At 39.6% G+C, this 13,068-nt stretch overlaps 2 protein-coding genes and 1 non-coding gene across 12 annotated transcripts in view; all 3 read left to right on the forward strand.

The window, feature by feature from the left end:
- LOC128634135 (delta(3,5)-Delta(2,4)-dienoyl-CoA isomerase, mitochondrial) overlaps positions 1-12,103 on the forward strand; it is a 12,925-nt gene extending 822 nt beyond the window's left edge. Inside the window, exons 2-6 of the mRNA XM_053684407.1 lie at positions 5,090-5,303; positions 8,900-8,948; positions 9,142-9,206; positions 10,112-10,240; positions 11,398-12,103. Coding sequence (XP_053540382.1) covers positions 5,262-5,303; positions 8,900-8,948; positions 9,142-9,206; positions 10,112-10,207 — 252 coding nt within the window. The 5' untranslated portion in view covers positions 5,090-5,261 and the 3' untranslated portion in view covers positions 10,208-10,240; positions 11,398-12,103. The remainder of the gene's footprint in view (positions 1-5,089; positions 5,304-8,899; positions 8,949-9,141; positions 9,207-10,111; positions 10,241-11,397) is intronic.
- Positions 1-13,068, forward strand: part of LOC108261271 (TBC1 domain family member 10A) — a 45,846-nt gene that overhangs the window by 8,798 nt on the left and 23,980 nt on the right. For 3 of the 10 annotated variants that reach the window (XR_008397342.1, XR_008397343.1, XR_008397346.1), the window contains exon 1: positions 12,909-12,941. The exons of 1 other annotated variant lie outside the window; for it this stretch is intronic. The gene's annotated coding sequence lies outside the window, so the exon portion shown is untranslated. Of the gene's footprint in view, positions 1-12,905; positions 12,998-13,068 lie in introns of those variants that run through there. 6 more of the 10 variants (XR_008397345.1, XR_008397341.1, XR_008397344.1 and 3 more) reach the window with 5 other exon arrangements.
- trnaw-cca (transfer RNA tryptophan (anticodon CCA)) lies at positions 7,973-8,044 on the forward strand. Its single transcript has one exon. It is a non-coding gene; the product is annotated as a tRNA-Trp (tRNA).

The following is a 13,068-nucleotide window of genomic DNA, read 5'->3' on the forward strand; positions in this document are numbered from 1 at the left end:
AGAAGTTTTCGGTTTTTATTTGAAAACGTTGTGGTGTAAACGGCCCCTTAACAACTACAGCAAAATGCTGCTTTTATTGCTGAAGCCTTTCTGTAAACAAATAGAAATGAAATAGAATTTTTATGATTCACACTCCATTACACTCCATTCTTCTTCTCAAACACAACTCCATTTTTGAAAATAATCAAGATTTTTTTTTGTTAAAAAATCTATTTCATGATGCAACTTATTATTAGAGCTGCAACTAACGATTATTTTCACAATCGATTATTTTTTTTTCGATTAATCTGATGGGGGCGGGGCAAACTTTCAGTGCCTTTTTTTGTTTATTTAAAATAAAATCCACAAACTGAGTGTTACAAATATAAATTCAGACTAAAACTTTACACAGATGTTTGTCCAAAACAGAAAAGAACCCAATACACACACACACACACACACACACACACACACATATATATATATATAAATATATATACACACATTCATATACATATATACACACACATATATACATATATATACATACATATATATATATATATATATATACACACACACACACATACATATATATATATATATATATATATATATATATATACATATATATATATAAATATATATATATATATATATATATATATATATATATATATATATATATATATATATATATATATATATATAATTAATTTAGGACTGTAGTTTAATTCGGTGCTTTTTGTGCATCCATAAAAAAAATAATGCATAAGTACTTATATAATATAAATGTAAACTAACTAAATAAGATAAATATATATGAACATTTATAAATAGTTAGATAGATAGCATTATTATTTTTTATGGATGCAGAAAAAGCACAGATTTAAACTCCAGTCCTAAATGAATAATAAAATCTCACTTTCACTGCACCTTGTGGTTTCTGTATCTCGGTGTCTTTAGACATTATTTTACTTTTGATCATAATGTTTGAATTAGACATTACAGATCTTACTCGCGCTACACTCTGTATCAGCGCGTCTACACTGACCAGCAACGCAGTCTCGTTACTAACACTTTATTTTCAGTGCTTTTTGAACTGTCTCTCAGCCCTAAGTAGTTCCGCGGTATTTGTGTGGAATTGGGATGAACGTCTAGTTAAAGGGTTGATGTCTCGCTGGCGCAGTGATTTGTTCTTTAGGAGTGTTTTTCTCTTGAACAGCGCTCTGTGTGGAGACTTGAGGTAGTTCTGTAGTCACAGGTGCACAAATCAGTCACACAGCTCCAGCTCCACCTGCGCCTCTCGCAGGGAAACGGTTTCTGTGCACTGGCTCCGTCCCAAATCACCTTGTATGGAATGTCTATCTCTAGTGCACTAGGTGCGGTAGAGACTCCATTCGTTCAGACCGTGTGTAGTGTACCTAGATACGCAGTCGTGCAGGATTTGGGCACAGGCCACGCTAATGAAACATCATCCATTTCAAGTCAAGTTGCTATTGTTAAACACTTCACTAAAACCTGTATGGAAACGTTGCTGTTCAGTTGTTCTATAAGCGCAATTTCAACCAAATACAGTGGAGTGTAAAAGTTTGTACCCCCTTTTGGTTTCTTTTGGACGGAAGGGTGTTAAATGTCCTAAACACTACAGAATTTGACTGCAAGTAGAAGTTAATTTTATTATCAGACTCAGATATCCATGTTAATATTTTCAATACTGATCATTAGTGTTAAATGACTTGATGATTTTGTGGTCAGTAAACCGTTTTTGCGTTGATTTTGATGTATGTTTTGGATCACTGTCCTGCTGGAAGATCCAACCACGGCACATTTTAATCTTTCTGGCAGAGGCAGTCAGGTTTTTATTTAATATCCATGTATCCTAACAATATGTCCAGGTCCTCTGGCAGAAAAACATTCCCAAAACATTAAAGATCCACCACCATATTTACCCGTCGGCATGAGGTACTTTTCCATATGGCTACCTCTCTGTGTGCTTCAAAACCACCTCTGGTGTTTATTACCAAAAAGCTCTATTCTGGTTTCATCTGACCATAGAACCCGATCCCATTTGAAGTTCCAGTAGTGTCTGGCCAACTGAAGACACCTGAGTGTGTTTTTGGATGAGAGTAGAGGCTTTTTTCTTGAAACCCTTCCAACAACTTGTGGTGATGTAGGTGACTTCATATTGTAGTTTTGGAGACTTTCTGACCCCAAGACACAACTAACTCCTGCAGTTCTCCAGCTGTGATCCTTGGAGATGTTTTGTCCACTCGAACCGTCCTCTTCAGTGTGTTGAGGCGATATAGACACGTGTCCAATTCCAGGTTAATTCATAACATTTCCAGTTGACTGGAACTTCTTAATTATTGTCCTGATGGTGGAAATGAGCATTTTCGATGCTTGTGCTATTTTCTTATAGACACTTCCCATTTTGTGAAGCTCAACAACCTTTTGCTGTACATCACAGCTACAGTGGTGCTTGAAAGTTTGTGAACCCTTTAACGTTTTCTATATTTCTACATAAATAACAAGATTTTCAGACAAGTCCTAAAACTACTCAAAGAGAACCCATTTAAACAAACGTGACACATGTTATACTTGGTCATTTATTTATTGCAGAAAATAATCCAATATTACATATCTGGGAGTGGCAAAAGTATGTGAACCTTTTGCCTTCAGTATCTGATCTGACCCCCTTGTGCAGCAATAACTGCAACTAATCATTTCCAGTAACTGTTTATTAGTCCTGCACATGGGCTTGGACATCAGTTTTGGCCATTCAAACCAATAACTTTATTGTTCTTTAACCATTCTTTGTTTTGGGCCATTGTCTTATTGCATGCCCCACTTTCTCTTGAGATTCAGTTCAGTTCCTGGGTTCATTCTTGCCCTGCGTTTGGGGAACTCACCACTACATGAATTATAATCTTTCAGATAGCTTGGAGATTTAGTACGTGTAGACCTTCTCAACTCGGGGTTTTCCATCCCAAGGAAAGTTTCTGATGCAGCCACTTCAGAAGTTCCTCCCAGTTTTTGTTTGTGACTTTCCTCAGAGAATGAAGAACCTGAGTCTTTTGTAGAATGCGCTGGAATGGCAACATCTGGCCGTGAAGTGTCTTACAACTCTGGTGCTACGGATGTTGCATTGTGCCCATCTCTCACCTGATCAATATGTCAGTGCACTACTTGCCCACTTCCCAATGCTACTGTGCACCATACAGGACCAGTCTTTTTCTGAACTGTTCCTGGAATAAAAGTAGGTCCAGAGCTGAAGTTCCTAGTATGCACTGGGTCACCCACCACAAGATATCTTTCCTTTGCATGTTGGTCATGGTACCATTTTTCTCAATTATTTGTATCTCAATGAGACCCTGTGTAGACCAGTTTCCTTCCACACAGCTGATTAGCGGCTGATTTGCCAGTGGTCGACTGTGGCGTCGTTCGGTAACTGAACAACACTCTGCCTAGCTTTTTCAATGGACTCTCCAGCACTCTTTTCATCAGGGTTTTGAATGTTTGAACGGCCCTTTCAGCCAGACCACTGGAAGATGCATGGTAGGGTGCTGTGCTTGTGTTTAATTCCGTTTCTTTCCATAAACTCTTGGAATTCAGCACTGGTAAAAAAAACAAAAAAAACTGCTATGGTCTGACATCACTACTTCTGGTATCCTGTGTTGGCTAAAGGTTTGTCTTAAGCACTGAATGGTAACTGTGGATGTAGACTTGATTAACAGATAAGCCTCTATCCATTTTGAGAATGCTTTTACCACGATCAAGAACATTCTACCCATCCACGGTGCACCGTAATCAATGTGAATCCTTCTCCATGGCTGCTCTGGTATCTCTCACGCATGCAGTGGCGCGTTTGCCGGAGCGTTTCTGTTTTCCTGACAGACTGCACACGATTTGACCAATGCTTCCACCTCTGCATCCAAGTGTGGCAACCACATATAGCTACTCACCAGGCCTTTCATCCTGGTAATTCCCGGATGGGTTTCGTGTAGATGTCTTAGAAGAGCCGCACGCCGCGGAGGTGGAACCACTACGCGAGTCCCCCATAAAACTAAGCTTCCCTGTATGCAGAGTTCATCCTATTTCCTTACATATTAGGGATGTCACGATACCAAAAATCTAGTCGTTGGTAACGATACCACCAAAAGTACACATGCTCAGTACCATGGTGTGATTTTTATTTTTTTTTTTAAAAACCCAGAGAACTAAAAAAAAACAAACTATAAAATTAAAAACTCCTGGAGGGCATCCTCCTCTGGCTGATACTGGGAGAGAGAGAGAGAGAGAGAGAGAGAGAGAGATATTTTAGTTGAAACACTGTCTGACCATGACTAATAAGTGCTAAGGTGCACTCCTGAACGCACACACACCCCTTATACTCTGAATGCAGGCATTAGTTTAAATTCACTGATACGGTGTCAGGATAAAAAGATTTATTAAAAGCATGAACATGTGAATGATTATTAGTGACATTAGGCTACATTTAGCTGACAGGACACGGGCTGAATGGAGATGCATGGTGGTCCATTAGGAGGTAGTTTATAACATTGCAATGCGTTAGCATTTAACAAATAACTGGATATCGCAAACATTACATGGAGCATAATGTTAGCTGATTTCACGGCTACAATACCAGCTGTCTCAAACATAATATAGGACCTGTCTTTCGACTGTAATCCTATGGCATTAATTTTGTGACCTAAAAATACCTCTACTTCTCCCAAGGACTCACACTTGCTCCTTCTTTGCCTCAGTCCACTCTTTTCTATCCTACTTAGTACCTCATCCAAGTTCTGCAGATGTTCATTAGCCCCTGAGACTAGAATGCAATCCAGATAAACTGTGACGCGTGTGATGTCTTGCAGAATCCCTTCTATTGTGTGCTGGAAGGTACACCCCCCCCCCATCTTTGAATGTTGAATGTTTGAATTTTACCAAAATGAAGCTCGTTTAACCGCATGTTTATTCCTTACATAATACATATTAAACGCAAAGCATGTAGGGGTTCTACATGCATATAGTATTTGCACAATCAATAATGTATTCGAGTAATACATTGTCGTATATAAACTTGATTTTGTGTTTGTGTCTGCAGTGTCCAAAGCCCAGGCTGACCCCCCACCCCTTCAACCTTTGCAGCAATGCTGGCAGCACTATTTCCCAAAGACAACCTCTGGATATGACGCTGAGCACGTGCACTCAACTTCTTCTTTGGTCGACCATGGCGAGGCCTGTTCTGAGTGGAACCTGTCCTGTTAAACCGCTGTATGGTCTTGGCCACCGTGCTGCAGCTCAGTGTCAGGGTCTTGGTAATCTTCTTAAAGCCTAGGCCATTTTTATGTAGAGCAAGAATTCTTTTTTTCACATCCTCAGAGTTCTTTGCCTTGAGGTGCCATGTCGAACTTCCAGTGACCAGTATGAGGGAGTGTGAGAGTGATGACACCAAATTTTACACACCTGCTCCCCATTCACACCTGAGACCTTGTAACACTAACAAGTCACATGACACCGGGGAGGGAAAATGGCTAATTGGGCCCGATTTGGACATTTTTACTTGGGGGTGTACTCACTTTTGTTGCCAGCGGTTTAGACATTAATGTGTGTTGAGTTATTTTGAGGGGACAGCAAATTTACACTGTTACACAAGCTGTACACTCACTACTTTACACTGTAGCAAAGTGTCATTTCTTCAGTGTTGTCACATGAAAAGATATCAAATATTTACAAAAATGTGAGGGGAGTTCTCACTTTATTGTGAAATACTGTACATCTTTTTATTTACTTTAATATTTATTCATAGTGTGTGTGTGTTTGTTTGTTATTTATATATATATATATATATATATATATATATATATATATATATATATATATTAGATAGATAGAGCGAGCGAGCAACAGTAGCGTGTCTGACTCCAGATCAGAAGGTTGCGTGTTCAAATCACGTCGGGGTCATTCAACGCACAGAGCATCGGGGTCATTCAATGCACAGACGTGTAATCTTGGCTCTGTATGCCTCGCAAAAAGCAGGTTTACGCCACCTTTGCCACTGATTGCCCATCGTCTGACACGTATAATGACACAAAGGCCTCGTACAAATGGTAAATGTGTGAAGTTACCCAGAAGAAGGCTGAACCATGGTTCTATCGCATAGGCAGTTGAGTCCCTGAGTTGCGCTTCAGGTATAAGTTGTCCACGCTTCACTCTCACGCACTGGGGTGAGATCTACCATTTGATCTTGAAAATCTCCCTTAATGTCCAGGGAAGGGAAACCAGGCAGGTTATCCCTTTAAAGGGCTCGTGCCTTGTCCTCTGAAAGAGCTCTTGCCCAGATGTCAGACACTAGTCGCAACAGTCACAGCCCACCACCTGTCTCCGAGTTCCAATGCGTCTTGATCGCCACGCCGATGAACAAGTATGCCTTGCACCATGATGCGCTGTAGGCTTCGAGCTGGGACCTCGTGGCGCAACGGAAGTGCGTCTGACTCCAGATCAGAAGGTTCAAATCACGTCGGGGTCATTCAATGTGCTCTTTTTCGCACAGACCCATGATTTTCTGCGCAGTCTAATAAGGATGCTGTTATATGGACTCCAATCTCTATGATGACCACCCATGTCTTTGTCAACTTCATGCTAAAAGGTAACAAAGCTTAGGTAGCAACACTCTCACCTAGTAACCATTAGTAACTTGACAACCTGCTGAATGTTTACCCTTAGTTTGCCCATTTTGCTTGCTGAACAAAACATTCTGGAAAGAGGTACCTTAGATGGTTTCACTGGACCTCTCAGAGGACCTGGAGAGTACTACAACACCCAAACAGGGACTTGAACCCTTGACCCTCAGATTAAAAGTCTGATGCTCTACCGACTGAGCTATCTGGGCTCGAGGAGAGAGAGCGCACTTTACCCTCGAGCTTGTAGGGCAGGCCTGTGGACGCTCTAGTTCTACGGTTATCACAGACATAAATGGTGCTCAGCCCCTGGATCGGAAAGGGCCCATCCCATCTGGTTCTCATGGCTTTCTACAAACTATTAACACAGCTCAGCACCACTATTCAAGGATACAAACCAACAGGGTTCAACCACGACTCTGTCCTTCATGCTTCTTTATCCACTGACTGCCTGCAGTCTGAGACATACAAAGAGACAAGGTTCTTGTGAAACCTGTAAAATGGTGACGTTAACCAAGAGAATGTTGCACTTTGGTCCTATCTATTATGTTGGCCAGTTTCTAAGTTGAGATCAACTTAACCCCAGTGCTTTCTGTTTAACGACCTTGTTCGTATTTTTGTTTACAACTAGCACACTTTTGACCAGCATGTCGCTTGGAAATCGTTACCAGCATAACTCTTGTTCGTAAGGCTCACTCTGGAGGCTTGTCTTGGTTCAAGGAATGCCTTCGTGTCATGGTATGAGAACAAGTAGAATAGCATCAGCATTTTTAATTAAACTTGGCTTTTCTGCACAAGGAGACCAAAATTTCTAACAAACACGTTAATTCCACACCACAAACTGACGTGTAATCTTGGCTCTGTATGCCTCGCAAAAAGCAGGTTTACGCCACCTTTGCCACTGATTGCCCATCATCTGACACGTATAATGACACAAAGGCCTTGTACAAATGGTAAATGTGTGAAGTTACCCAAAAGAAGGCTGAACCATGGTTCTATCGCATAGGCAGTTGAGTCCCTGAGTTGCGCTTCAGGTATAAGTTGTCCACGCTTCACTCTCACGCACTGGGGTGAGATCTACCATTTGATCTTGAAAATCTCCCTTAATGTCCAGGGAAGGGAAACCAGGCAGGTTATCCCTTTAAAGGGCTCGTGCCTTGTCCTCTGAAAGAGCTCTTGCCCAGATGTCAGACACTAGTCGCAACAGTCACAGCCCACCACCTGTCTCCGAGTTCCAATGCGTCTTGATCGCCACGCCGATGAACAAGTATGCCTTGCACCATGATGCGCTATAGCTTTTGCGCTGGGACCTCGTGGCGCAATGGTAGCGCGTCTGACTCCAGATCAGAAGGTTGCGTGTTCAAATCACGTCGGGGTCATTCAATGTGTGCTTTTTCACACAGACCCATGATTTACTGCGCAGTCTAATAAGGATGCTGTTATATGGACTCCAATCTCTATGATGACCACCCATGTCTTTGTCAACTTCATGCTAAAAGGTAACAAAGCTTAGGTAGCAACACTCTCACCTAGTAACCATTAGTAACTTGACAACCTGCTGAATGTTTACCCTTAGTTTGCCCATTTTGCTTGCTGAACAAAACATGCTTGAAAGAGGCACCTTAGATGGTTTCACTGGTCCTCTCAGAAGATTTGGAGGGTACTACAACACCCAAACAGGGACCTGAACCCTGGACCCTCAGATTAAAAGTCTGATGCTATATATATGTATATATATATATATATATATTTCATTAGAAAAAGTGCAGTACATTTTCATGGTACGGTCAGTACTGTTTATTTTTGTAATAAAGTGAACTTAATTTTTCCACTGAGTGTTATATTTTCATTCAGTAGTAATCGGTTATTAGTAGGTGCTACCCGACTTGGTTATCGGCATCTGTAAGATCCACTGTCGATCAGCCTTTAAAATAGATTAATGTGTATGACATGATCTTCTTTACTTAATAAAGAAATGCGCTTGTTGACAACTTGCTGTGGTATAAGGGGAATAAAACACTTCAGAATGTGCAGTTCTACCTTAGGGTGATAACGGTCACTCCACTTCATTGGATCGTTGACTGTTTTCCTGTAACCGTATGTTTATTCCTTCCATAAATTAAACACAAAGCATGTAGGGGTTCTACATGCATGTAGTATTTGTACAATCAATAACCTATTAGAGTAATACATTGTGGTATATAAACTGAACTTTGTGTTTGATGTGTCTGCAGTGCCCAAAGCCCGTGGTGGTGGCAGTGCATGGCGTTTGTGTGGAAGCAGGTCTGTTGGGAGTGTTAAGTACCATCATCTCATACACTCACCACAACTCTGGGAAGTTCCATCCATATTGTTTGCTGTCACTTTTCCTGCAAAGCTTTAACCATCAGAGAGTTATCTTTTACTGGGGCTTTTAGCTGCAGGAGACTGAATTACTAAGTTTTTTTTTTTGTGGATCTGATTTCTTCTTTCGCAGGAGTGGATCTAATCACAGCCTGTGATATTCGTCTGTGCACACAGGATGCCTGGTTTCAGGTGAAGGTATGAGGAACATTAACTTGCCATACATTGCTTGCTTACATGTTTACACCAAGATCTGTAAACAAGTTATTTTTGTCCATATGATCATATATAGAGATAGTAAGTGATGAGAAGATAAGAATGGGCTGATTGTTCTGACTCGTACAAGCCCCTATGAAAGAGTTGACCACAAGGGGGCACACTCTGAACAATTATTTACATTTGCAGTTTGTTGAAGATTAAATAAACCACAGTGAGCATCAGATGTCTGGTTTTAATACAAAGTTTTATGATGAACTATTTTATGATATTACCATCTTGTCATTTATCAAAGAAGAGCTACAAAACCTGAAATTTGTTCATTTTTAGACAGAAAAATTCTGCAGTGTAGCTCTTCTAGTGGGCTTTCCCACTGGATGTTTAGTCCAACACAGAGCAGTTTGCATGAAAAGTTGGTAATGTGACCGTCGTAATGTGGACTGGGAAGTGCACTGCGGTACCGAACCCGAGACTACCTGTAGAAGGTGGTCCGAGTTCAGTTACAATGGAACTGTGAATGTGAATTGTCCCATGAATGTGAACGTAACTTGTATCTGGGTCTGCACTTTTTCAGGAAGTAGAGTAACCTGTGCTGAAGGCCTGTTGTGGTGATGACGTGTCATGACATGTTTTGGCCCAAATCTGCAGTAACTTTGAAAAAGTGGAAGCTCCTCTGAATATTGTGGAGTTTCTTGATTTTGTGTTAATTTCTGTGATCACAAAAAGGTGAAATTCTGGACTGACACATGGAAGATATGGAATGATAACAGAAGAATGTGACTTTGGGTTGTACTGTGTATTTTTTTCATGTAGCTTTATTATTTAGTATAAATGAAGGCAAGTGTGTGTTCTGTTCTTCATCTCTGCAGTCGTGTGTTCCCTGATAGTCAATGATTGCTGGAGCTCTGGAAATAGCAGGTGAGATTGCAGGCCGGAGTCCCGTCTCTGTCCAGGGAACCAAAATCAACCTCCTCTACTCCTGAGACCACAGTGTGACTGAGAGCCTAGACTACATGGTAAGAATCTGCTTAAGACATGAATAGCATTTTTAGCCTCAAGGTAGACCCATGCACACACAGTATGGCCACAAACACAAAGTAGAGCGGTCGAAATCTGAGATATCTCCTCTGCGTCTCCAGGCTACTTGGAACATGAACATGTTGTAGACACAGGATCTTATGAAGTCAGCGCAGGCAGCCCTGGAAAAGAAGAGTCCGAAAGACGTGCCCTTCTCCAAGCTTTAAAGGAGAAGATCCAGGGCTGTTGAAGCTGCGGTGGAACTGAGACATCATCATCCACATATCTTCAGTTCTTCTTGCTAAGTCTGTTTCTTTTTAGTCTTTTTATTTTTAGACTGGTCAAAAGACTGATTAGTGGAAGTGAAATGATAGATGAACTTTTAATTACTTGCTTTATTATTTGCAGGTGCTTTGTACAGTAAGACAGGGTAACTAATACTCAAAAGCTTTTTTTGTGTGTTAACATGTACAGTAGATGTACATATTTTTTCTGGTGCTGTGACTGCAGAATGTAGTGCAGTTAACACATTAAATTTCCTTGGATGCTCACTTTTAACTCTAGGAGGTCACAGTTTGCCCAGACATCTTTTTTTAAATCCGTCAATCCGTCACCCACACGTCATTCTGTGGGACGAAGAGGAGGAAGCTGGACAGATAAATTTATTTATTTATTTATCATTGCTGTGTTTCCTCAATCGAGCGCAGAAAGAAGAAAAACAACACAACTGATTTAAAATAAAAATATAGAAAACAATCTAATGTAAGGTTCTGATCCGGTTTGCTTTCAGCAGGAAGGCTGTCCTCTTTCCTGTTGCTCTTTCTCTTCTATTAGTCCATTTGTCCAGTCTGAATCGGTTTTGATTCGTTTCGAGACGATTCGGAGTCGAATAATTTTCTAGTGAGAGTCGCACACTTCCAAACGAACTAGACTGAGATGAGTATTTGATTCTCACTAGAAAGTGATTCGACTCTGAATAAACTCGAAATGAATCAGTCAAACTGATTCAGACTCTATAAAAGGACTATGAGATGTGATTAAGATATATATTCCAATGTTTTGCTTTACAATTCCATTGTGTGTGTGTGTGTGTGTGTGTGTGTGTGTGTGTGTGTGTGTGTGTGTGTGTGCGTGCGCGCGCACGTGTGTTTTTCAGGAGAACGAGAAACTCGGACACAACAGTACATCCTGACCATTGGTACTGTGTACACATCAACATACACACACGTCTCCATGCTGGACATCTCAGGAGCTTTCACACAGTGCTAGGAATATCCCGGGACAGAGAAACGCACCTTCTAAGTGAGCGAGTTTAGCGTCAACCGGTGAAATTTGCTGTAGCGTGAACACTTCGCCTCTGTGAGCTTCACTCTCCGTAGGGTTCACTGTAATTAGACATAAAATGTACATAGTTTATTTTTCATGCATTTAGGATTTCATGGTTTTTTTTTTTTTTTTTTTTTTACTCTTCGAGGAAAAGAAATGATATTTCGAGGCAGCTTCTTCATCACTACCTGCTCCGTTTGACTCAAAAATGTAACGACCGGTTTCAAAAAGTCACGATGTCTTCAGTTCATGAGATTTTACTGTTGAATTTAAACAGGAAATGTGAAATTTTTTTCCCTTTGTTTCCTCTACTGTCTTTTTGCTGTGATCTTGAACACAGTTGTAATTTAAAAAAAAAATAATAATAAAAAAATGATAATTCTAGTTCTCTCACTTTCCTTGTCCTAATTGTCCTGTATCTGTTAAATCCGTTTCATCTCTGGTCTTTCTGTCTGTATGAACACTTGTAGAAATGACTTGTAGTCCATATTTTTAAATGATTCGTGATTTTGAATTTAAATAAAGATATTCTTTAATTCTGTATTTTGTCATTTAATTATCATTAGAAATCAGAAGATCAGATTAAAGCCATGGCTTCTTTACCTGCCGAAGCTGTAAAACTTTCAGTAAACCAGTCAATAGATCAGCTGGATAAATGTAGATTTTTATTTACTGATGAGATGTATTGATGGTGTTGATAGATTATTTGAAGATTTTTATTGATATTGAACAATCATTCAGTTCAATATTGAAAAAACTTGATAAATAGTTGATTAAATAAATGTGGTGTAATGTACTGAGTCAAATATGAAAACTACAAATAAACAACATCTATTTATATCTGTGTATAATTAAAAACCTCTCTCAATACAAGAAATTCATATCCTAAATGTTGCAAGTGATTAATCTGATCATTTTATTCAGCTGTTTAATTATTACTTTCTAAATAATAAACAAATGAATGTTCTGGATTCATGAGGAATGTTTACATTTTGTGTCCAAACTCAAAAGTTTAAACAAAGTGTATATTTATGATAATAAAGCACAAAGAACGTGAAACCTCAACACGTCTACAATCATCGATGAATTAAATATTAATTTAAATTAAATTAAACAAGAGTAAGATGAAGTATATTTTTAATTAAAATGTAATTAGGAGCACTTTTAAAGTGGATTTGATTTAAAATAATGATAAAGCTGTTTTTTTATGTATTTGTATATCTTATCCTCTATCGTGTTTAAGAAGAAGAGAATAATGAAGTTTTTTATGAAATAATATTTGGGTTTATTTTATTTTATTTTCTCCTCAAAGATTCAAATTTACGTCAACGTCCGTTACGTTGGTGACGTCACCACGAGCGCGAGAAGTCGAAGGTAGGAGCAGAAAGCGGTGTTAGTGTTAGTTCTGGCCCGTTTAGACCCAAACTAAAGTGAGTTTATTCGGTTCTGTGTAACCAAACCCGTTCTGTTTTTTGCTGTATTGTGTGTATGTGTGTAGTTA

The sequence above is a fragment of the Ictalurus punctatus genome, chromosome 12 (assembly GCF_001660625.3).
Source record: "Ictalurus punctatus breed USDA103 chromosome 12, Coco_2.0, whole genome shotgun sequence".
NCBI lineage: Eukaryota > Metazoa > Chordata > Actinopteri > Siluriformes > Ictaluridae > Ictalurus > Ictalurus punctatus.